This window comes from Papilio polytes, unplaced genomic scaffold (assembly GCF_000836215.1).
Source record: "Papilio polytes unplaced genomic scaffold, Ppol_1.0 DF823934.1, whole genome shotgun sequence".
Lineage (NCBI taxonomy): Eukaryota > Metazoa > Arthropoda > Insecta > Lepidoptera > Papilionidae > Papilio > Papilio polytes.
The window spans coordinates 928,398-955,152 of NW_013525270.1; the positions used below are offsets into that span (position 1 = coordinate 928,398).

General features: G+C 30.4%; 1 protein-coding gene across 2 annotated transcripts; it reads left to right on the forward strand.

The window, feature by feature from the left end:
* The first annotated feature begins 200 nt into the window (after positions 1 to 200).
* Positions 201 to 25,757, forward strand: LOC106102004. 2 transcript variants are annotated; one of them, XM_013281396.1, is made up of 5 exons: positions 201 to 385; positions 578 to 705; positions 15,208 to 15,358; positions 21,344 to 21,445; positions 24,065 to 24,156. In XM_013281396.1, the coding sequence occupies exons 2-5, from the start codon at positions 685 to 687 to the stop codon at positions 24,139 to 24,141; spliced, it is 351 nt and encodes a 116-aa protein (XP_013136850.1). In that variant the 5' UTR covers positions 201 to 385; positions 578 to 684; the 3' UTR covers positions 24,142 to 24,156. The 2 variants fall into 2 exon arrangements, with proteins under 2 accessions (XP_013136850.1, XP_013136851.1); XM_013281397.1 differs by lacking the exon at positions 24,065 to 24,156 and adding an exon at positions 25,425 to 25,757 and having other exon boundaries at positions 223 to 385.
* The last annotated feature ends 998 nt before the right edge of the window (positions 25,758 to 26,755 follow it).

The following is a 26,755-nucleotide window of genomic DNA, read 5'->3' on the forward strand; positions in this document are numbered from 1 at the left end:
CCAAACGGACGACAAACTTAACATGCAAGTATTTCAATGTCAAATCAATCTATGGATCCGTATTATTATGAACTGCAATCAATAATATTATTATTTTAATAGAACTGTATCAATAGGTTAGCACGTTTATAACTACATTATTATCTCTAAAGATCGATATTGTAACCTCGTTGACATTGCTGTCCATATCGCTAAAGGTTCGTCTAACGATGAGCCTGTAGCTTAGAGGGCGAAGTGGCGGTTCACCAGTTCATTTCCCGCAGTAGAACACTGGAGGTCGCGTCTCGAACTGTCCTATATAACGTGAATACGCCGCTCGACTGCTTACAACCCGGTCCAAGCTCACGCTGCCAACACCACTCGCATCCACGGAACCGATCGATCGGTCAGTACATAAAAAAAAAGAAATGTCCAATCAAACTGCGATCTAAATCCAATCGGGTTACAAGGTCACGTTACTACAATCCCGCGATCATATTTCGAATGCGATTTACGTTCGAGTATTGTCCGATTATAGTGTTGTGCTGCGACATTGACGGTAATTGTCGATTACCACCACCGTACGTTTGGTTTGCAGCGGGAGCGGCTCGTCGTAGTGACGCTGTGCGCCAGTCTGCGGTAACACATCGCACCGACCTGTGATACTGTGCACCGATCGACAGATAACCGAACACGTGCAACAAAATGAACAGCTACATCACTATCGTAAGTTTACGATTTTTTTTTATCAAATAATACTTTTTAATTAAGTACACTTGTAACCAAAGTAATATTTTAAATTTTGAACCGGTAAATAAATTATTTTTAAAACAATGTCCTAATTAATTTTTTTGTCAAATAATACAATTAAAATTTCAACAAAATTTTATAAGCATAAATAATAAATTTAAAATCATTAATAAATTAGTTAGTACGTCCAGATTCTTAAACATTTGATAGAGACATTAAATTTAATATTGTAAGGAATATTTGGTCGTTTTTGTTGTATAAAATATTTTGACGATACCCATAAATAAGTCATTTAGTTATACTAACCGTCGTACTGCTATATAGATATTAGTTGACATTGACAAGCGTTAAATTTATAACAACCTTAGAACTATGTAATTGATTTATTGGCAGTTATAAGTTCGTGATTCCATCAATTATACAGCCGTATTAATTGCATTTAGATTTTTAATCGGTTAAAATATTTTAAAAACACACACGACACTACATACTTAAAACAGTTTTACTGCAAATATTTTGGTTAATACAGCCTAGGTATACTAAATGTTTATTACATTTAAAGAGTATAGAATTAAACACTCGTTAAATTGGACCACAAATGTCATTCTTTAAAATAACTATATACAACATAGATATTGAAAGATGTGTAGTGCTTCTTACTAAAATGTTGACATATCGCTCGATGTTAAATTTCATTTGTACTTTTAAAATTCGAAATACGACAAAGTAAACAATGGTAAGAATAAAGAACAGAGATTTTCATTCGCATACTTTAAAATCTGTTCTTAATTGAAATGTTAGAATTATAATCACGTTCTCATAAAGCTATATAAATTGTTTCAACAGATAAACTTGTATGGTAATAACTATTATGGTTATTTAAGAGATAAAATGGAACGGAGATCGTTTAGTAAACAGTAAACAAATTGTGAAGTACTCTCGACTCGTGACTTGGCGCCGGAACGGGTTATTTAGTACGAAATTTCTTAATTTGACCGTATTATGGTTTACCATAAACATGCTCGACAGACATATTGTTCTCTCAATTTTGTCAAAAGAAATGTAAGAGATGGCAACATAAATGTGGCACAATATCGGAGTTCTGGGGTTAATGAAACTCTATTGTCATTTGTTTTTAAACAAATGTTTTATTAATTAAAGTAACATTTGTTCTCATAAAATACATGAGTAATGTTTTGTTTGTTGTTCTTAAATAAATAATATTCAGACAACAATTATGGATGTTTGCATTTAATATGTTATTTACTTAAAGAAACACGATAGACAATAAGTACAATTTAAATACAAAAAGTGCTATTTTCTTGCATCAGAAACAATATTCTACATTGTATGAAATAGACAGAACATTGTACTCAAGTAATGAGTATAAACTATTTTAACATCGCGCATAGGTCATAGGTCCCCCACAAGATGGCCTGATGTGGTCAAGGTTGCGGGAGTCCGAACGAGGGCAACAAGTGACCTCTCATTTTGGCGAACGTCCATTGAACTTCTCTGATAATTAGAAGTCATAAATTATACGAGTATTTACCTTAATAAAGGACACCTAAACGAGAAGGCTTGATAGAACTCTGTTCTATACTGTATCAATAAATTTCGCGTTTTTGACAGTTTTTAGTCTTTATTATAATATGTAAGATAATAATTAAATTTGTAATCAAGACTTGAAAATTGATAAGTATTACAAAAACAATCGTAATTTATATACAAATATACCAAAAACAATACGTAAATGCGTTATCGTAGCAATTAATTACCCCTTTCCTTCAGTATATGATTTCCTTGACACATTTTATATTTACCGATGCAGTTTGTATATTTTCTAGTTACATATCCGGGATTTATTTATATTTGTCAGTAACTATGAACATGATCGAAATTAAGGTATCATATAAATATCAAGAAAATACTCGTTATGTTAAATATTTTGTTACTAATATAAATGAGTAATGTTTTACTAATAAAGTGATTTTATTGCTTTTACCAGCTTTTTCGTTTGGACTTTTAGTACTAAATATTTTTTCTGGCTCATGTTAATGTTCATTCATAGTTGAATCTTTTTTTTAATTAACTGGCGATATAGTCATAAAATTGTACTAGAAATAACTTTCGTATTATTGTTCATTAAAATGTTATTAGTATAGTGTATTAGTACGATAAACAGAGCAGTGAATACCATTTATCAATACAGGATGTAATTTTCGTTTGTATCCGTTAGACAAGTGAAGCGTGATGGATTAGGAAAGGCGAATAAACCAGTTTTATGATTCATGTACAAGAAAAAAAAATAACTTGTCCACAAGATTGTTATAATAAAAAAATCATTTCGCTCTGATTTTGATCAGCTTAAGTATTACTAATAAAAGTAAAATGTATTATTATCTAAATCTAATTAGGTTATTCGAAATTTATTAATATGCAAACCAACCATTCCAACTTAATACCATACTTGTGATAGGATTTGGTTTACGAAAATAGTTTAACCAAAAACTGAACTTCGAATTTATAAACTAAATAAGATTGTAATAAGTAATCTGTGTTTATATCCCAAGTCCAAATTCTACAGAGTCGATAAATCTATGAACGATGTATTATGAATTAAGACCGAGTAAAGAGACGTAAGTTTTTTTTTAATCTATATTTATTCTTTAATACGTAAGTTATCGTGTGCACTTTTGCATGTAATAATGACCTTCTTGCCTAGACCTTATTATTAAAAAAAACAAGGTCTTGATAAAATACGAGAAAAAAGAATTTAATTCAATGTAAAAATAGATAATTATTTTAATTCGACGAATTGTATACGTACTTGAGTCGTATATAGTAATAACTGAAATTAATTATTAGAAGAGTTAATCCTGAGTTTAACAGAAAGAATTGAGATTTTTAATTTATTATTTATAAGATCCTTAGGTTTACCTAAACAGATCATTCATAAAATTGTAATAAAGTTTACTTTTTTCTAACACGTTATGGGTATTTTCTTTTAAATAGAATAGAAGTAAAAGAGATATAATAGTATATTATCTATACCTGATTCAATATGCAGGCAATCAAATTATTATTTTGTAAAAACCCATACAAGTCGTCTGGGGATCCGGGACATTGTAAATTAAAACCGCCCGGATATTGTTTTTTTTTAATTTATGCAAAAATGTTAGGTTATTTATACACGAAGCCTTAGTTTACTGTATAAGAATACGTGGTACTTATATTGGTTGATAAATAACTTAAAATGACCTGTCTTCTTGCGGTAAGGCCAGTTTTTGCTGAGAAATTTCTCTGTAACTCAATATGCGAGTAAGCCGCATTTTTTTGAAGCCACATATATTATTTATTTGTCATGTCCATGACCTAGAAAAAAACAAAGATAGTTTGTTATATACGTCAGTTTTTATAGACATTAGGAAGCCTTTCGTCCGTTTATGGTAATTGAATATAACCTTAAACTTTTGCAAAACCCTGGTTTTAGGATTTTATAGTATTTTACATACAAGGTAGAATTTTAAAATCGAAACCTGAATATGACCTTAATTTTTTTAATATCAATTTATTATACAAATTCTTTTTTTTTTTATATTTTTTTAATAGTTGTAGACATAAAAAGGATTATTTGTAAAAAAAATACGGAAAGTCTTACAAATTTTCAAACATGTGGTAATTGAATACGGGAAGTTGTAGATTTAAAATTTAAGCTTAAAACAAGTTACGTTTACTGGTCATATTATTTTTTAATACGTAAGGGTTGCGTCACACCATGGTATTCGATAATTTTGCTTCCTCATCGAGAAAGTACACAAAAATGTCACTGTACTTTAAAATAATTAAATTTATAATGTATATGTTTATAATAGGGGCATAGCGATTATACAAAGTCTAAAGTCTATTGTAAATTAAACAAAAGGCTTGGACAATTACGGTCAAGGTACATTTTTTGTATCATCAACAATAAAGATGATATTCTCAAGATTGCTTGTACGTGCAAATATTTTTCATGCATACATTTGTTATTATTCTTTAATGTCTTGTCAGCTGTCATTGTTTATGGATTTAAACGTTTTATAGTCTATATTTTAACTTTCTCGAAGCTTTTGTAAGACTGACCTAAGTGTTCGTAATGACAAGTTGACGATTGCGTGTTATCGAAGATGAATGTTTTTAAAATCTACACTATTATAATAAAGCGTAAACACATACTTCTTTGTTGCCTAAGATGTCAGCAATTACAGCTTATTTCTGAATAATTCCTTTTTTAATAAAAAGCCCTACACTTACGTCACGCTTTAGGCTATATATTTTCACGCCATTAAACTCAGGGGGTAAATATTTTGGATAAAAATCCTAATGTGGGAAAGAGACCATAAGGTGCTGCCAACATCAAGGAAGCAAGATTGCCAAGGTTTGTTATGTCATGTCATTTTGACATTTGCTATTGATAATTTGACAAAGGTAAACAATAAAATGATTTTTTTATAATTTTACGCGAATGAAGTCGCATGGGAACAGCTAGTTTGTTCATATTAATTTTCGTATCACATGTTAATAATACAAACAAAATAACCACGTGGTGATTTTAAATATATGGCTAAATATATTATGTAATGCTGAAAGCATTAATAAAATACTTCAACTAAAATATAATATACAGTTCAACAATCTTTTAACGATGTAATTGATTTAATATTAGTCATGTCATTATAATAAAGTAGGCAAGTCGTACGTCAAATTCAATCAAATCATTTATTCGCTGTCTATCAGATCATTGCCACTGACGTATTGTTATTTTTTAATCTGTTATGATGTATAGTTAACCGTCGACAAACTTTATAGTTAATATCTTAAACGTTTCTGTTGGCGATACACTTATTTTAATATCGTCTTTTTTACTTTGACAGAAAATATTACTTCAAACTTAGGTAAACTTGTGTTTCCCATCTTATAACACGCGGCTTATGTGTCATAATTGTAACTTATGTCAAGATGTATGTATATTAATAATATTACGTATTCAAACGTTATAAAATCTAAAAGTAATGAACAAGGTCAAGAATATTTTTTTTGACACGCTCCAAATCTGTTATCACGGCTGTGCAGTGAGATACTGTCTAAGATGACCTTCTGGCCTATGACACTGTATAATTTGTGAATAGCTAACATTTCCATTGTCCAAGCTTTTTAAATTCTCGATTAAAGGCCTTACTATGCGAGTCAAGGCGAATTTAAATATGTATTTATATAGTTTTAATGTCGATTCAGGCCTTGTGTTTGTGTCTACACAGTTAACCTTAGGTAAAATGCTGCATTTTGTGTATAACGTGTTGTATATTTTACGACGATATGATAGAACTAACGTTCAGCCGATGTTAAACTACATTGCAAATTGAAGCGATTAAAATAGTTCTGTGTAATTTTCACACCTGCGCGTTGATGTCTAAAGTAAGAAGCAAATTGAATTTGTAAAATTTATGCTCAGTTAATATCTATATTTAATATATCTAGTTGCAAAAGTGGCATAAAAAAACTAAAATGATTTACGTAAAAATAAAACTAAAAAGAAACCAAGTACATACTTACAATTTGTGTTAACGATTTTATACGTATAAGAGATAACATAAATAAATAAAAGTGCTAAATAATAGTGAAATAAATATTGCATAACGTTGAAGTGAATATTATGACATTTGAGAAACATTATCACGGAAGGCGGAAGTGTACAGGTTATCGAGCATGTGGGGACAAGTATGGTAATGTAGCGCTCGAGGCGTGCTTCCCGCTGCAACCGTGACATGTGACTAACCGCTGTCCATTCATGGCACACGCATTTACACGTGTATACACGGTTATACGCAGTAACTAATATTCATCCGAAAGTTTACATACATATTTGTTAGAAGTTACCTCCGGAATGGCTCAACTGATCTCGATTAAATTCGACACAGATGTGGAAGTCAGGAAGAACACATTGGCTATGTTATTTTTAATTCCGCGAGAACGGAGCCGCATGCAAAAATATTTATATACCTCAACTAAGGCTTCTTCTGTATTTTTGTAATTTGGCATGTTTTTTTTATTTAAAGGGTATAAAATACATGTTAGAGAAAATGTTGAATTAAATTTGTACTATAAATATAAAAATTATATCAATTGCCACTAAATTCCATTGTTAAATATTGAGTTTACAACGCTATTGATAAAAATCATAAAATTTTATAAACAACTTCCCAATTTGTATTGATATTGATCTTTGAATCGTTATATTTTTACTGTCGTTCAAAGTTTGGGGGCCACTGCCCGGCCTTCATACTTTCAGCATTTGCTGTCAATTTTGTAATTAAATGTAACGACAATAAAATTGCTTCAATATATCTTTTAACTTTGAATTGCGTCATTTATGGCAACAAGTCCCATGATTATGCGACCTTCTCTCTCAACATTGTATTTCGTAGAAAATGTATCTTTATAGTTGTCACGAATACGTTAAATCTGCCATGTTTTAAAACAAATATAATAAAACACGAATACGTTTTAGCGAAACACTAGCTTTTCCCATGCGGCTTCATCCGTATGAAATTATAAAAACTTTATTTTAATGTTTACATTTGTCAAATTTTTAATTGTAAATGTCAAAATTCAAATGCATATATGACAATTGTTTTCTTGATGTTGGCAGTTTGTAGTTTATGGTCCCTTTTCCACATGAAGGTTTTTAGCAATTTATTTTACCCCTTAGTTTAAGAGCGTAAAAATATATAACCTAAAGTGTGTCGTAAGTGTAAGGTTTTTATTAAAGAGATAATTATTCTAAAATATGCTGTGATTGCTGACGTCTTACGCGACAAAGTAGTGTGTTTACGCTTTATTATAATGGTATAGATTTATTGGTAAAATCGATTCATTATTTTTTTACTTCATGATTATTTTTTTAAATTAATATTTACACTAACTAGAAGTTCATAATTAAATAAACAAATTAATACACGATAATGTGTCAAGTAAGATAAGTCGATAAACAAGATATACGACGATAACTTCATATTATGTCAGCTTAATATAAGTTGTTATTCATACATCTATAACATCCGAATATGTTTATCTGTAGGTAAACATTACATAAGATATGAATTTTAAATAAATACAAGTATCCTTTTTAATTAATTCAATTAATTGTGTTATGTCATTGACATTGATTATCTCTGGTAAATAAAAATGTACAAAAGTTATGAGTATTCATTAATTCAAGGCTTGTATTAAACTAGCTGTTATCCACTTCTTCCGTTTCATCCGCGTGGTATTAGAAAACATACAAACTATATAAATAACAAAAAGCTACGTATCCCTCGGGAACCGGACATTTCTCGGGGATGAACCTTATCCCATGTGTACTCCAGAATTTGTTTTATATCTGTGCCAAATTTCAAAAAGATATGTTAAACCGTTACAGAATAATCGAGTAAACATTAAAAAACTAAATTAATGAATAAATGAAAACGGGAACCGTAAGTATTCCCGGGATGAAAAGTATCCTATGTGTTCTTCCAGACTATGCTCTGAACCTGTCCAAATTTTATGGAGATCCGTTCAGCCGTTTAGGCTACAAACGCTAACAAACATCCATCCATCCATTGAAACTTTCGCATTTATAATATTAACATGAATATGATATGATGATTTATGTACCATATAAACTAAAATAAACTGCTTTATGATGTTCGTGAAAGCTACATTATTAAAAAAATTCTTTTATTGTTTATTCATACTTTATAATTATAATAAAAGAGTTTACGAGCATACGGGTTAAAAATATGAGTTATACAAAACACAATTAGTATACATAATTAAGTTTTATATAATTCTTATTTTTAAAACCATTTTGAACCGCAAAAACTGTTTTATGTGTAGGAAATTTTAAATAAAGTATTAACATTAAAAACTATACGAAATTTCTATTTACACTGTACATTATGTAATTTTCTTAATTTATGTTAACGTCAGTAAAATTCATAGAAAGTTTGTATTATATGTATACTTTTTAATTATTGATTAAAAAATGTATTTATATTATCAGATTTAATTACATTCAATTATAAATATTGCACTACATATGTAATTAAAATTTGAGGTTATGCAAAAAAATTAATAGCGCAAAATTGATATCTAATTATGAAGAAAAATTCGACCGCAATACAACAGATAAAATAAATAAAATGTATTAACTACGATGTCCGGAAAACGTGAATCCTTGATCGAGTTACTTTTACATGCAATAGGATATGTATGTTAGTAGAATTTGCATATAAAACAAGTACGAGTAAACTCGTTGAATGCCGATGTTAATTATGAGATAAAAATAACTTTTGCTTTCTTGAATATAAAATTAAATTTTCGTTTAAAATATTCTGTATTTATTGAATTCTGCTTATAAACTTATTTTTGTTTTTAATTGCTTTTCAATGTTAAAAAAATATTTTACTATCAAATTTAAACTTTCATCAGTTTTAACTTATTTGACATACGAAAGCAAATGCGCGGCCTCTTGAATTCGCCAAAATGTCGAAGCAATCGCTACTTATATATGTCCGCAATTGCAGATATACTACACCTTTAATTACATTGAAGTTCCTTTGTAGAGTTTTCTAAGTATTTTTTTTTATAATATTCATATTAAATAAATGAATTTTGAAGGTCTTGTAAATTACATAACGTTGTTAGTTAAATTTTGGAAGTAAATAGATTGTTAACTGTCGTTTGAGAAGGTCGCATTCTTCAAATCTTGAATAAAGACTTTGTTTACCATATATCCTTGTCTTTGTTTATGTTAATTGTAGGGTTAATGTTTCGTAAAATCGTACATCCGTGTTTTATTTCCACGTATGTAGTTTCTATCTTAATTAGCTTAAAAATAGTTGATTAATCATTTTGATAATCCATTGCTCAGTTAAAATTTTTGTTGGTTTAAATCTTCGTTATAGCAAAGACGATTCTGTGATTTCTGCTTTTCAACAACTTAACTATAATTTAAACTAGCTATTGCTCGCATATTCGTCCGCTTGGAATTAGAAAATAGTAAAAACATAGCTTATGTTACTCAGTGATAACATAACGCTTGATTGGTGCAGGAATTATTTAAATCGGCGTAGTCGTGATTAAGTTATTCCAATACATACAAATATTAGTACAGATATAGAAGAGAATATACATTGTTTTGTATAATTAACAATTGAAAGTAGAAACAGATGAAAATCGAAATCGTAGATGTTTGATTCCTAAAATGTTACATTCTTACTTCAAATTTGCAAACGGTGTTTCCTTAATAATTTATTCTTTTAAAGACTTTATTACGAAATTCAAAGTCCTCGGTTAAGAAACATAAGTAGGGCGTAATTTATGTTTGTAAGGGTACATAAGGTACGTGACAGAAATATCCCGCAAGGTCCTGACTATTTGGTCCACGTCTGCGCTCGCCGCAGCGAAATCCAATCAAGTGTAAACGCACTTTGTTGCGACATTGTGAAGCAACGCCGACCGCCGGTATTGTGTTTGTTTCCAACCGTTTGTAATGTTTAGTTCCACCACTTTAGTACTTAGTTTAGTATTAAAGTTGTTTAGTAAATTAGTAAATAATACTTAGTTAAACATAAAAAGGTACTAACTGTCCATAATATTAGTGTGGCATCATACTATGATATGTAAATTTAAAATTTAAAACAATTTTTGTCTATTAGTTTAGTTTAAAATCAGTTCTACAATTTTGCCAAATATAGCAAAGTTATTAAATTTTGAATCTCGATATTTTCTTTTTAGAAACAATATTTTTATTAGTTTTACTTCGCCTGATTCTATTGAAATTAACAAAACAGCAAGTAGGTGCGCATTATTCATTAAATGTACATTTTATTACATGTATATTTATGTTAATTTCCACCATCCTCAAGGATCAAATAGATCGTGCGCAATGCGAGTTGCATATTTAAATTTGTTCTTTGCTAAGTTACGGTTATTTTAACGTGACACGTACCATATCTGTTGTAATCGTCCTTGTCAAGGATGTCTCGCGGTTGCGAAAAGATTCAATGAATCACTAATTGCGTACCTTGTCCTATGACGGTTCAGATATCTGATGCGTACGATTATGGACCATAGACCATTGTAATTCACGGTTTCCTATTTAGGTGTTGTCCTTTCTAAGCTTGTTCTATAGTCTATATACCTACTTTTACTAACAATACAATTTAAATATGTGTTTGCATTTCTTAATATATATCCTTATGTATTTATGATGATACGAGCTGTTGCCCGCGACTTCGTCCGCGTGGTATTAGAAAACATACGAACTATATAAATTACAAAAAGCTACGTATCCCTCGGGAACCGGACATTTCTCGTGAATAAAGGTTATCCCATGTGTACTCCAGACTTTATATCTGTGCCAAATTTCAATAAGATATGTTGAACCGTTGCAGAATGATCGAGTAAATATTAAAAAACTAAATTAATGAATCCCACGGGAACCGTAACTAATTCCCGGATAAAAAGTAGCCTATGTGTTCTTCCAAACTATACTCTAAACCTGTGCCAAATTTCATGGAGATCTCTTCAGCCGTTTCGGCTACAAACGCTAACAAACATCCATCCATCTATCCATCCATCCATCCATCCATCCATCCATCTAAACTTTCGCATTTATAATATTAGTAAGATAAGCTCATTAAATTAAAATCCAAATGGCAATTATTTTTGTTGTAGTAACTATCGAATTTAATGTTTTATTTAAGTTAGATATAGTTTTCTGAAGATGTTAAATTTGACTTTCGGTTCAATATTCTTTCATTACACTCAAAACACATCTAAAGACTTTGGTCCTTCAAGGTTACGTAAAACTTTGAACAAATATTACTCTGACAGGGTCGAGTAATTCTAAGTTACATTTATACCATAATTTTGTAAAGTATCACTAAGTAAAGCAGATTTTAATATACTGTACAGCCATTAGTAAGGTATCTAATACACTTGTAAAGTGGAAGTAAATCAATTTGTTAAACGTTGGTAAATTATGTGGTCTCGCCTCTGAGTAATAAATAAAGGTTATAATTATGTAGCTTTTTAAATATTGTTTTAAAAAGTGACATTTTGCTTAATTTCATTTTATACATCCTTTTACATTGAATTGTTACTTCCATTTTTCAAAAATTATGATTGTGTTTAGAGGTTAAGTTTATCTTGTCTTAAATAACGTAAATGAAAGTTTGCTTTTATAATAAGTACTTCTGGATATACCACACCAAAAACTTGATATTTTCAGCATTATTACTTTTGTGTTAAAACTTGCTTTTTCAAAGTTCTCAAATGTATACATAGTTTTATGAATATTTCAATAAGAAAACATAAACTCTACGCCTGTTGCAATTAGTACGGCTTACGCAAAATAGTTTATTAAATTATACACAAATTAAAATGACGAAACTTCCAATTTAACTCGCTCTAAAGTAAGTGTTAACTGAGCGTTTACATTAAACTAAAACACTATACCTAGGAAGTAGTAAGTGGTTGGTTGCACCATTTAGTGATTAAATCATAGAATTAGTACTGAAGGTAGCAACGGGTTATTTCATATTGGAAATTAAACCAAACCTTAAATCATTATAAAATGCAATAATAATAAGCGGAATTATTTAAATCTAAACGATGAAAGTTATTTTAGCTGAGTCCTTCTTTTATTTGTCTATGTGCTACCAATGCTTTTTAAATTTATATATACTTTGTGATATTTAGAACGGCCTTTTAAAACTATTTTAAACACCGCACAGAATCGTTAAAAGGATTTTTATTTCCGTCTTCCAAGTTCGTGTTAAAAATACATAAGGATCTATTTTTAATTTTAATAATTATTGACTAAATTAAATACAAATTAAATTAAATTAAAAATATTATAATTGATTATTTTTTAATTGAAAAAAAAAACTTTCAAAGGATTTAATGTTATGTAATTTTAAATGTTTTAAATATTGAAACGAATTTAAGTAAATATTTCCACACAGGATATAAATGTAAGAATAGATATAATATAATATTTATAGTTATTCCCTCAAAATACATTAATTAAAGCAACGTATTCATAGAATTGTAATTTATTAGTGCACTAAATAAAATGCCCACGAGCAATGGAATTTCGAAATGTATCTCACAATTTATGTAACAAATAACTTAGGTCCACGAGGAAGTGTCGAAACCGGCCCTAGCCTAGCATTGATGAAACTGAGCTTGATACAAAATTATGTAGATATAGTTTTAGTGTCTCGGTTGCTTATGGCCGAATACTGAAACGTCATTTAAATATGTAACAGTGTCTTTAATTCACGCATAAACTCCAAATTCCTAATTTTTCACGTCTATCAAATTGTAAGGGGTGCTTACGAAGCAAAGTATTAAGGATTAGTGTCAATATGCCATATATTTAGTGAGTTTGTAATCTAGAAATCCTGGGTTTGATTGCCATGCTTGTTGGACGTTAGAATTTCGTACGTTTATCCTAACCTTTATAAAGATGAAAAATATTCTGAGGAAACTTGATGATATCAGCCAAGAAACGTACTTTTAATTTAATATCCAACGCAATTATAACTAACTTTTGAATTACTAATTTTGCTGCTTTAATATTGCAATGTCATAACATTTCCCGATTTAATTCATTCATAACATTAAACTATTACAGTTCCGCGATAGGTTTTGTTTAGGTTATTATCTTCGATCGTTGTCATGTCGTTTACAATAGCAGAGAAAAAAAAACAATAGCTATTGAATCGACGCCTTACGGAAATCAATGTAGACACTACATAAGAGTGTATGAAATTGTTAATATGACCTTTATTAGAGTAATTTATATTAGTTTGCCCATATTAAATTTGTCGTATGATTTATAGCGTAACCCAAGGCCTTAGTACTTATGTTTTTTGTCATCTTTGTTTTCTATTAATCTCTTTTACATTTGATTACGAATATTTAGGCACACTATTGCTTCCTCTCTTTATTCTATAACCATCAAAGATTATTTTATTAATACAAATAAATGTAGTTTACTTGTTGCAAAATGTAGCACACGTCGCTAACCGGTAGTGTAGTGACCGTATATCAGAGTTCACAAGTGGCCCGCCTTCGCGCAGCCTCGTCTGAGGTCACACATCAAGTTCAGGCGCTTGTTTTGATTCTAAACCAGTCTGCGCGATATGTGTCGGTTCGCAGGCGTGCGTTATTACGTAATAAATTAACATGTTTCCGCGATTTCCCTCACAAGTAAAGGTAAAGCTAATTGGCAGAGAAAAATGTGGTATTATACGTTTTTATGTATAGTTTATTTGTTTATGTCATATCTTTTGAGTAAAGCATTGACGTTTTTAAAGGTTTTATCTATGTACAGCATCATTTATCTAAACATTTAATAAAAAAATAATGAATGTCTTCACATAGAAGATGTTATCCACTATATACTATTATGAGTAGTTATAAATTTTGAATATCAGAAACAATCAATCGACTCCTGTTCCAAAATAACCCAATTATAATAGTTATATTAAAATAAAACTAAATTATTTTTAACTCATTTCTTGTTCGTTTATTGTTATGGTAGAAAGGTTTAATAGCATCCGGGTGTTAAATCGAACTTGTATTTGCAACCGGTTGGGAATAAACCAACCGACGGCAATGTTGCGCTATCGTTTCGATAGAATTCCAAATTACGACCACACCATCTTGATGCTTGTTATTCCACAAATCATTTTCACTTAACCTATTGCGTCCGCATTACTGTCATATTTATCTCCTATGGAATTTTTATATATTTTATTTTATCGTGAAATTTACAAGCTTTGGAGTTAGATTATATAAATCAAAGATTGACGCTTATGTTGTTAAAAAAATAATGACTTTTTTTGTAACCAAACACTGCGCCTGTCAGATTGTCCTGTAAATATTAATTTGTTTTTTTCAGTGTCCTTTTCGTAGACGAATAATTTGTAATTGGCGTTATATATTTATATTTCATTCCATCCGATTGTTTTAAATATAACTATAAAAACGGTTTACATTCCGATGTTGTAATGCTGATTGAAATAAATCAAAAAATACAAAAAATAAAAATGTGATATCCACTTTTCGCAAATAATTGCGTCAGCATAGGTCGTGATATGTAACTAAATGTTGATTATTAAGCCAAAAATAAGTAGAAATAATGATTTATGCACAATGTTGGTCGAGTTTCCCTACCGGTTCCGTTGCAATCGATTTATTAGGTGTGGCTTGAATATAAGATTTTCGTAACTTCCAAATACCAACAGTACTCTGTAGAGTTAATTATTTTTCACGTTAACACTTGATGGAGGATTTCCCACTGCTATTATATTTTTTCATTCTTAAATTAAAAATATATTTCGAATTTTAGTTAAACGTAATTTCCTTTTTCCACAGGTACTATTACTGGCGTGTGTCGCTGGCAGTACGGCGCAGTACAATCATTTCGGCGGCGGCTTCTCTGACGGATACTTCGGCACGAGTTTCGGCGTGCCTGGATACAGTGGGCTATCGGCGGCAGGGGGCAGGGACCCTAGAGCTAACACAGGTACAACTAAGAGTTAAACATATTTATAAAAGCGCTAAATATACGGTTTTTTAACTATAAAATATCAGTTCAACATTTCAAAAACAATAGTATTCTATGAAAGTGGTACTTCATGATTGTGTCAATAAATCTTGCCCATACGATTCTTTGAAGTGATTGGTAGTACGAGTTAAAGACTCTACCCTAGGATGGTCAAAAACAGAGATGATAACTCCAAATATACATAAATAAATAAGTCTTATGTACCTAACAAATAATCGAGTATTCTTTAAATAAGAATGTCTTACATTATAAGCAGTGTTATAAAACTGATATTTTGTAAGGGAATTTGTAATCAATGTTACGATATTCCTAAATCGGCTCAGTTTTTGTGCGTCTAAGACAAAAACTTTAAATGAGACTGAAAGTAAACCACAAAAAGATTAGCCGTTGACAACGTTTGCAGGACAAAAAGCAGTTCTTTAGCATAATATATAATTAGCGATAAAAATAATACTTTTATAGAGCATCTGTTTTTTTTATCCTTGTAATTGTTAATATTGTTACTCACAAACATGTTTACCCTAATCTAGTTTCTGTTTGGTAAAAAATGGGTGTCATTTTTTTGTCGTATTTGTTCTTCATTTCTAAAAATAAATAATGTAATTTTATTATCATCACTAGCTTATAAGTCTCCACTAAGGGGCTCGGAACTTACCCTAAGTAAGAGCTATGTCATAGTTAACCACGGTGGCTCAGTGCAGGTTGGTTGACTACACTCATATCTTTGCGCTCGGCCACCTCAAGCCCGGTGAATCTGTAAATGCCTCTTCAAGGCAAACAGTGGCCATTCAGTCACAAAAAAAGTATGTTTTCCTTCAACGTAAGAACGTCGGGTAAATTATGGATATGTCCATATGAAATTCAAAAATCACATTGGTACATGGCGGGATTCAAACCCAAGACTTGTAGATTACAAGTCAAGTGCTTGAGCCACCAACACTATTAATAAAATAATTTTATTATTACAGCTTAATAATTAAAGGTGTCGAACTGTGCCTGTTTCTATGTAGAGCATTCCGGGTTCAAATATTGTTCCGTGACTAATATGCAATTACACGAAACAATAGATTGTGGGTCATTGAAGGTCAAGAAAGCATTTTCATGTTCCCAAGTCTGTCAGATTGCACGATATGTATGCGCGGTCAACTGACAGCAATACAAAAGACATTAAATGAATATTAGTACATTCGTTGGCTTATTACCGTCGCGTGCAATTTGTTCTGAAATATTATCGATACCTTGACATAAGAGAATTTAACGGTACATAATAAGTAATAATCAATCTTATAATCATAAGCAGTAGTTAGATTATAGTTACGTTAAAACTTTTTTAGTGGTCGCCATGATTCTTGTATTTGGCATACTTTATACATTACTAGCTGTTGCTCGTGACTTCCTCCATGTTAAATAAATATACATATATACTCGGCATTAAAGTAGCTTTCTAGTGGTGAACCAATTTTCGGACCAGTGGTTTTTGAGTTATTTCAATACATAAAAAATACAAATCTTTCCTCTTTATAATATTAGTATAAATACATAATTTAAATAGATGTTTTTACTTCTGTTGATACAAGAGAAATGATATTGTTACAATACTTATCAATGATTCTGTATTTCAATTTATTTAATGAATAACTAACAAGTTTAAATTGATGTGCCAAGTAAACATCTATTCTTAGATTGCCCACTCTTACATAATGAAATGCAAATTGTTATAACTGGTGGCATATTTAAACAGAAAAGGTAAACCGCTGTAGTTAAACAATTTATAAGGAATCATTTAAATAAATATTTATATGGATTGGTTCATTTTAACTGTTATTTTAGAAGGAATCGTTAATTTATTAACTGATTAATATTCAAATAGTTACGGAAAATTTAAAGCTTGTTATAAATTAATTAATAAATGATGTTTTTAGGAAATCTGAGTCTTTGAATATTTAAATTCATTTTTTTTTAATATTTCACTGACTTCTTTCAATTACTTTATTGTTCGGCGTTCTGTGGTTATTGTCCGACAAATTCATACTTGATGTATCGATAAAATCTCACGCATAAGTTTGACTAAATTATTATACCACCCGTTACTCGCCTTTTGATTCCTGTAATCTTATATGGAGGTGCGAATACTAGTCGATTTTTAGTTGTTCAACTAAACTGTTGTATGGATTGTGAAACAATCAATAATCGCACAAAGTTGTGCGATAGTTTAGTCAAAGGTGTTCGACCGCTCTAAGAATAGATGGTAGATAAACTGTGGCGATTTAAATCTGTCGTATGGTTTTCATCATAGTTTAACATAAATCCGTGTACAGTGACACGAACATGCAACAAACTTATGTCAACTTAGCAATAGTTTACAAAACGTAACGTTGACATAAGTTACAAATACCGCACCATGTCGATAAATGAAATACGTTTGAAATTAGCTATTAATATGGGTGTAGAATTGAATTCGTTTTGATTTTACCAATTTATTTAGACTTCCATGCAAAATATATCAAACTGTAAGACTCTTCTATATTCTTTTATTGTTAAGTTATTTTATATATGTTAATAACTTATAATTTGGTATTTGGAAAACAAAAGACTACTAAATAGGAAAAAAAAAAACAACGCTTTATTGTTACCATAAAAGGGTGACTGTTGTCTTAAAACCAAAATAAATACTCCTTTCTTATTGTGATTTTTAAACAAAATATCCCTTGAATATTCAAGGCCATGTTTTTGTTCAATAAAAAAAAATATACGAGAAATATCAATAAAATTTGCGCAACCTTGATTACTCAGTTAATCTGATTTTACGCCCTTCTTGACGTGATAAAAAGTGTATTGCAATATTTTTTTTAATTCGTTCCATCCGCAAGCAATGTTCACAATTACAGCTTTAAACACAAGTTTCACAACTTGTTTGAAAGATAAAATCTCGCGATAACAATGAGACTGGCCGTTTTAATTGGCAGTAAGTGGATGTTGTGTTACAATGCGCTAGGAGTGATGGTGGTATGTTAAAACGAAGCGATAACAAAACGAGCACGGAACGTTTAAAGTAACTTAACTCATTTAAAATAAAAACTTAAAATAACACGAAATACCCTACCTTGTTTATAGATAATTTATTGGAATATAATTGGAATTTGGAATATTAACTTTATTGTAATAAAGTAACTCACTAACTAGTCCATTCAGTAAAATACCGGCTTTATAAGTCGGCTTTATTTCCAAGTCGTATGCATTATTTTCGGGTCGTCCCATTCCTACATTTAGATCTTAGCTCAAACACAGCGAATTCGACCTTCTCTCATAAAATTTTGATATGTTTTTATGAAAGATCACATGTTGGGTTAATTCGGTTTCCGACATCGTTTTTCGGAGATTCCATGTCGTACGAATTGTACACAAATGTCTTCAATTACGGTATTCGGTCTATTTCGCGCCGTTTCAATGTCAAGTCACTTGCGCAACACGTGTGTAACTCGCGTCACGCTAGCACGCCGATTATTCTCGCCTCGCTAACACGTCCGATTATAGTAATTAGTTGATTCAATTGTTGCGTCAAAAAGATGCATACATTAAACATATTTAAAACTAGCTGTTGATAATTAAAAAGTAAAATAAAATATATATTTATGGTATTCGGCGATAACACAGTTTATAATAGGTGAAAGATTTTTTGAAATCGACCCAGTAGTTTTTGTATTATTTCAATACAAAGAAAAATCCAAATATACAAATCTTTCCTCTTTATAATATTAGTATGGATAAATTAAATGAGAGAAACATTTACAAAACTTCCTTGCAATATGAAAAGAATAAATTAATTATAAATATTCTGATTAAAATTTAGGACATTATAATATTCGTTAATTACCGTCATTGGTAATAAAATTACCGAAAAATATATATTATTGCAATATTAAAAAACCCTTGGTAAACCTTCAAATATTGTTTTGTAATAAGTAAAAGCATATTAGTTTTATTGTACATTTGTTATTTCGTAACTGACGCAATGAGATACATTTTTCGTAGGCATTCCACGCATTGAGAACAATCAGTTGCTGCAATACATTTTTGTTACAACACAACATTAAATAAATAATTATAACAATTTGATTGTACAGATATCGTTAAAGGTTTGATTAATTTCTCTGTACCATTAAAATATAAATTATAGTTGCACAATTTTTATTGGAAATCGTTTAAACACCTTGAACAATGTCATTATGTTATGTTTAGAATATCCTTGAAATATAAAACAACAGTATTTGTACAGTTATCAATTTCGAACGTGGTATATAATTTAAGATTTGTATTGGATTGTTATGTACTTGACAAAGGCAGACGAAAGTCGTTTTAAGCCGCCTCTATTTAACTGTGCCTCGATGTAATTACAGATAATTTGGAATGTAAACCGCAAATCCGCCTAATCGTCGACTAAGCAATATGATATATGCACGTCAAACCGCATTTTGAAATCATAGATCATGCGTCGGTTCGTTATATTGTTATCGACCTATTTGTAATTTATTCATAAGAAGATTACATTTATGTTTGACGAGCTGTTGCCCGCGGCTTCGTACGCGTGGAAAACAATACAAAATATAAAAATTACAAAAAGCTACGTATCCCTCGGTAACCGGACATTTCTCGGGGATGAAGCTTACCCCACGTGTACTCCAGACTTTGTTTTATATCTGTGCCAAATTTCAATAAGATATGTTGAACCGTTGCAGAATGATCGAGTAACCATTAAAAAACTAAATTAATGAATCCCACGGGAACCGTAACTATTCCCGGGATAAAAAGTAGCCTATGTGTTCTTCCAGACTATGCTCTAAATCTGTGCCAAATTTCATGGAGATCCGTCGAGCCGTTTAGGCTACAAACGCTAACAAACATCCATCCATCCGTCCATCTATCCATCTAAACTTTCGTATTTATAATATTATTAGTAAGATGTAAAAGTTGTTGTGTCTATGTTGAGATGATCTTAGTGGAGGCTAAATTGTAATCCAATATTATTTTATCATTATATCAAAATATTTAGTATCAGATTTTGCGTTTAATTTAAAGTTTAGAGATTTTAGTAGTTAGTAGTTTAGTAGTTAAGTAGTTAATTAAAAATTTACGTTTAAAGATTCGATCGTAATTATTTAATGCTTATTAAAGTTATCAAATAATTTTATAACCTTGTTTATATTTTCCTCATGACTTTTATATCGTAATTGTAATATTAAAACTTAAGGTGGTATGAATACTTCATCCGGTTTGTTAACGAATGATACAATATTATTCAAAAGTGTATAATACATCAAGGGCAAGGATGTGGCAATAAATTTATGAATTACAGCTCGATTTGTGTTGAATAATGACAAAATAATACGTATGCAATGTTAATGCGTTCAAACATTCAAGGATTTATCAAATATTTTACTTAAGAGCGTATGAGTTTTACATGTACAGACAAAAAAGAGCCTTGCGTTTCTTAAAAACGGAATGATTTTGTAAATAAATAATGAAAAAATAATACAATATAACGGTAATTATTTACAACTATGAATAAAAAAATAAACAATCCTTCCGATTTTGCAAACATTTGCAACGGTTTCGCAATTTCTCGGCAATTGTTTCAAAATTGTCGGTTTTTAAATTGAATGATTTATCAGTGTTACGCCACTATGATATAATTATGACAATACTAGCTTTCCTCCACGACTTCGTCCGCGTGGAAAGACAAAAACCACATGACGTAGCTCATGTGTTCTTCCAGGCTATCCTTTACAGCTATGCCAAATTTCATTGTGATCTCAGTTTAGGCTACAAATTTTAACATCCATCCATCTAAGCTTTCGCATTTGTAATATTAGTTAGATTAAGACATCACATCAGAGCTAGACCTAAATATCCTTTAATTTATAATGTTTGTGTTTTAATTTCCAGGTCCAGTGTTGTTCCCGCCTTCGCCTCCCACAGGCCCCCTACAGTCAAGTGGCGTAGTCGCCGGCGCGTCCGGGTACGGATTTGTGCCCCCCGGCTCGCCAGGTAAATACCGTCGATAGATACCCCTAGTCAAATTGTAGTTAGCACTAATGTTGTACATACATAGCCCATCTTACTCTTCTTCTGTTAACCTTTAACTGTATACTATTCTTCTATTTTATTTTTAAAGTAAATTAATAGTCATTTTGTTTATTTATAAATTAATGATTAGCTTAGAAATAATCTAGGGCATTGTATTCAGAGTTTTACATTTGTTTATATCAAATTTTATGAATGGATGCAATTGAATTTAATCGTCTACTTAAAACTTATTGTTTTGGTTAATCTGGATGATTGTCCAATGTTTTAAAAACAATTAACATCTCTCTGTAGGGTTTTTCAATACAGTTTTTGTTTATTTTAAATGAATAGTATACGGTTGAAGTTTTTTTTGTTTACAGCATGCCTTATAATGCATGATTTGTGAATATTGCACGATATAAATTATACGCTAAATATCCTTAGACATTTATTAAAATATCACTTGTGTTTGTTTTTTTTTTCAATTTATTCCACTTTTGGTTGTGTGTCTTTTAGATAATTGTAACAATGACTTAGTCTTCTTTCTCTTGTGTTATTTAATTTTGTTATTTTATTTATAATGTTGTGAATGCAGTTGTAAATAGCCAAATGTAAATATTTATTATTTGAAAATAAATAATAAGAATTGTCCAATGTTTTATTAGAACCCCTGATGCTTTTGGCTGATCCCTCGTAATCCTGCTGAATTGTCTTGTATGCTAGCACTATGCATGCTAAATGGGTGTTTATAATATGCACTTGGGTGTTAAATTTAAGATAAAGACTATGAAAATGTTACTTTTAAAAACTTTGTAATTATTTTAATAATATTTAAGGTAATGTTAAGTTTAAATTTAAATTAAGAGATAAAGAGAAACATTATAATGTTCAATTGATAATAAGATAGATAGAAATAAAGTTTAAATTTTAGATTCCAAAACATATTTTAACACATTATTTTGGTTAATTTTTATGTGTTTCGGCTGTAGTTATCAAGGACCATCAAAAAAAACTTAATGATACTTCTCATATATAAATACGTCGTAAATCACATAATAAACTTAATCCTACACCGATTGATGTAAATAAAAACGCTCGTATAATTTATGTATTACAGTCACTTTGTCAATATCGTCGAAGAAATATTAGTCAATGTGTTGAACGGTCATGACTCTATAGCGTGGTAGAGTTCGAATGATTCATAGAAGCCCTAAGGTCAATTTGGTTGATTCGATAGACATTATTGACCGTCTGTTCCGGCAAGAATGTGTACAGAAATGGACAGGATGACCTTGAAAGTGCCGGACCGAATGATAGTTTTAAGCCAGTCTTTTCCCTCTTGTATTTATTTATATAATTTTTTTTGACACTGCGGACAGGCCGTTCGTGATTTCATACAGCGAAATGAATTAGTTCCTTAATGTAATTGAATTTTAATTGTATATATATAGTCGATAATTAATTAACACCAATATACCAACGGTTAAAAATACAGGCTTCAAATTATTGGTACGTAAATTCAGTGCCGTGAAAAGTCTTCTAACGTTACTTCTAATGTTTATAGTATAGTAATATACCCAAACCCTTAAAACAATTTAACTAAACAAAAATATATACAGACCGGTACTCAATTATTCATAACGGTCGGCTATAATTGTGTTTAGCAAAATTTCTCAATGACTGCGTTTATACTTTCGCCTTCCAATGCTAACCCATTCCGCCGAGCATTCAATTTGAGCGTTCTCGTAATCTAGCGAGCCCTTCGCAGTACGGTCAAACGAATTTTAATTATGAAATTGACATATCAGTCCACCCGCGGCTGCTGCCCTCCGCACGTTTTATGATTTAATAAAAGAGTTTGTACTTACAAAATTAATTGGCGACCCTCAGCCCGTCGCTGCCGTTTCTAGTCCGGCTTTTTCATATTTATCTAATGCATATTTATTCGTTTGTTATGAAATCGAGGGAGTGCTCTCATGTGTGAAGCAAACATTTAACGTTTCGATGTATTCAAAATTTTGCAAATTTCAAAGTTAAATGTTGTTTTAGACTGACATAATGTATAAATACTAACAATAGATAAATTTGTTTTTCTATAGACTACAAAAAAACAAAAAATAATCTTAAAACACATAATATAACGCGGAGCTAATCAATTTAAATACACAGAAATGTATATTACTTGTATATATGTATTAAATGTAAAATATGCATGTTGTAAACAAAAGTGTTCTCATGCCTTTATCCCGGGGGAATGTGAGAAATTCATTCTGCTATTTACTTCTTTTAATACTTTAAATTAAGTACGAAGTAACGTTTAAGTTTTGGGATACAACTATGTTGTAGAAACCATATCTTATATTGGTACTTGCACTATACTTGTATTATGTGTAATTTAAGCAATCTATAGTCTAAAATAGTTTACTCAAGTATTTAGTTTTAGAAAATAACATATCCTTTCTTAATTATTATAATATTTGTAAAGTTTTAAAGAATTCCTATATATGTGTTTAGATACACATATATATTTGTACAGTATAAACACAGACTATTGATAAACGTCATTATTAATGTTTCAATATTTTTTATTCATAATTTTAGTAATTATAGCCGACGTTTTGGGAGGACCGAATTTATTCCTGCAGACCATAGATCAGTTTCAATATGGTAAGTGGTGAGGTTTTTTATAGAAAACATGCACAATAAAGTATCAACTGCTTTAGTTTCAAGTATATTATAATTTCAACCAGTGAAATATCAAGATTAAAGCCTCTTTTTCAAATATTACACGAATGGAACTGACAGAGTCTTTGATGTTCACCGAAATTACTTACACGTCGCGTAGTATCGAAAGCAACACATAAAAATAAAAGCTTTTGCTCCTCCTTTTAAATATGTGAAAGCTTTTTCGTCTTTTATCGCGATCGTCGGAGAGATAACAGGAGCTTTCCACTTTTCATTAGTTACTAAATGTAATTGGAGAAGATATTTATGTTTTGCGCAATTATTAAATGGTTTTTTGAGCAATTAAAACTGTTTTACTTAAGAAATTCAAAAACTTTTATAGATTATGCAAATAACCACGTATACAACTAGATGGCGTCTCGAGCACTTTAAAAGGCGATATCAAAATTTATTTTTTAAACTTGATACGGTAGATATTGCTTCAGTAGCTGGATGCCTAGGTGTTGATATATTTATAGTTTACAATGAGTGCATCCGAAAATGTTCAATTTAGAACTTTTTCTAAGAATATGTTTTAAGTGAATTTATGTTTAAAAGTTACTTACTTCTTTTTGTAAAAGTGTAACTTTTAGTTTAAACTAATTTTAAAATGTTATACCTAAAATGAATAAAAAAACATTTAGTTTTTAGAGAATTTATTGCACATAGGTTTTGATTACGTCACGCTTGTAGCACTCGTGTAGTATCCCGCGTAGCAGTGCTACGGAAGCGAGGCGTCGCGCCGTAGCGGCGCCGGGCCGGAAGCCGCCTGAAGGGTTGTGCCGTCACAAATCAAGTTATGAGAAACGCCACAAAAGGAAACTTTGTGCATTTCCGAGCCGGCGAGCGTGAAATCCGACACAAGTGCGCTGACAACTGATTGTATTCCCCCAAAACTTATACAAACAATACACTCTAATTAAGATTTTAAAATTATGACATTAAAATCTCACTATTTTTCTTTAGATCATAATGTTATGTTTTGAATTGTTAATTGTCACTACTATAAAAAATGTTATTCGCACTACGATTATTATGTTTTTTGTATCAAGAATTCTTTTTTCTATTAAGTAAAGATAGATATCATATTAATTTATTAGTATTTAATAAGATTTACTATTTTAAATATTATAATTGTGACTAGTAATAATAATAGAGTAATCAAATATAAATAAGCATTTTTATTATTATAATTTAGTTTATTTTAATTAATTAATTATGGTATTTCGGTTTGCAGGTCCCGCACTACCGAGATATTACTACCGAGGATTCTTCCTAAGATAGGAAAAGCAACAGCCAATTTAACTAAATGAATTCCATGTACCTTATACTTTTCTCTTATATGTGTATAATAATATAATTTTGTAAATTAAACAATTTGTAAAAAATAATATGTAAATAGGCAGTCATGAAACTGTGATATTTCTGAACGGATGCTACGTATGTTTAACTTTTTTTTTTCTTTTTTAAATTATGACTTTTAGTGACATTATATGAGTAGGTGTAACTTAAGAATGACTGTCACTCGACTATGAGTATGAATGTAAATAAAATTGTGTAATACCCTCTCTGTAATCTTTTATTTTGTCGGATTGTTAGAACATGACAACACAGTTTTGAATCGGACTTGCTTACTCAGCGAGTTGTGTGTTGTAGACCGACCATGTCATTTGACCCGGTGAAGATATGTCAAACTAAATTATAATAGCTCACTAGCGCTTAGTGTTAAATTAACAAAAGTTTTAATCCTTGTCGTACTGTAGTTTTCTTGTCATTTTCTATGCCTGTGTTTAAATAATATTTGACAGAATTAATCGAGGTAGCAACGCTTCTCTCACCGGGCCAAATAACGTTGTCCCACTATACTAAACGTTTTAACTGCCGTGACACTTATTTCAATGCATGTTTTAGTCTATTTTATCGGTAATATTAAAAAATGAAAAAGAAATCTTGATTTGTAATAAAAATTTAAATTGAGCTTGTAAACTTTCTTCATCGTGACTCATAATTAATTGAATGATCCATAGATGTCAACTCAATAAATCTATATATGCATTGCTTATCTAATCTTTCTTATTAAAGCGTTTTTATTCGCAATGTTACGACACAACCACATGAGTACATTACATAACTTTGAAGCAGCGGACACGATGACGTAAGAGCGTGCAGATCTTAAAGTGAAATGAGAAAATGTCAAATAAAATGTTGAATTTATAGCCTTTATGTGTGTTTGTAGAATTGCTATTATTTAATGGTTCATATTCAAAGTAGGTCCAGATATTTGTTATAATTGTTTCAGAGTTCAATGACCTGTAATACAAATTTAGATTGACGATGACCTGGAAGGGCGATTCCGGCTAATTTGCTCGTTAACTCAGACTAGCTAAATAGGCACTATGGTTACTTAGTTTTAGTCTGAGAATCTACACTATTTTAAAAACTTGTTAAGTGATACTAATTAGTGACAATTAAGTATACACTAGCTGTAGCTCGCGACTTCGCCTGCGTGAAATTAAAAAATAATAAAAAATGTAGCCTATATTACTCACAGATAAATTACCTTTCTGA

Excerpts from the sequence above, each read along its gene's own strand:
- LOC106102004 (XM_013281396.1), top strand. The coding sequence starts at position 685 with ATGAACAGCTACATCACTATC. Across the intron at positions 15,359-21,343 it reads GGACCCTAGAGCTAACACAG|GTCCAGTGTTGTTCCCGCCT; the intron begins GTACAACTAAGA and ends TTTAATTTCCAG. Across the intron at positions 21,446-24,064 it reads TGTGCCCCCCGGCTCGCCAG|TAATTATAGCCGACGTTTTG; the intron begins GTAAATACCGTC and ends TCATAATTTTAG.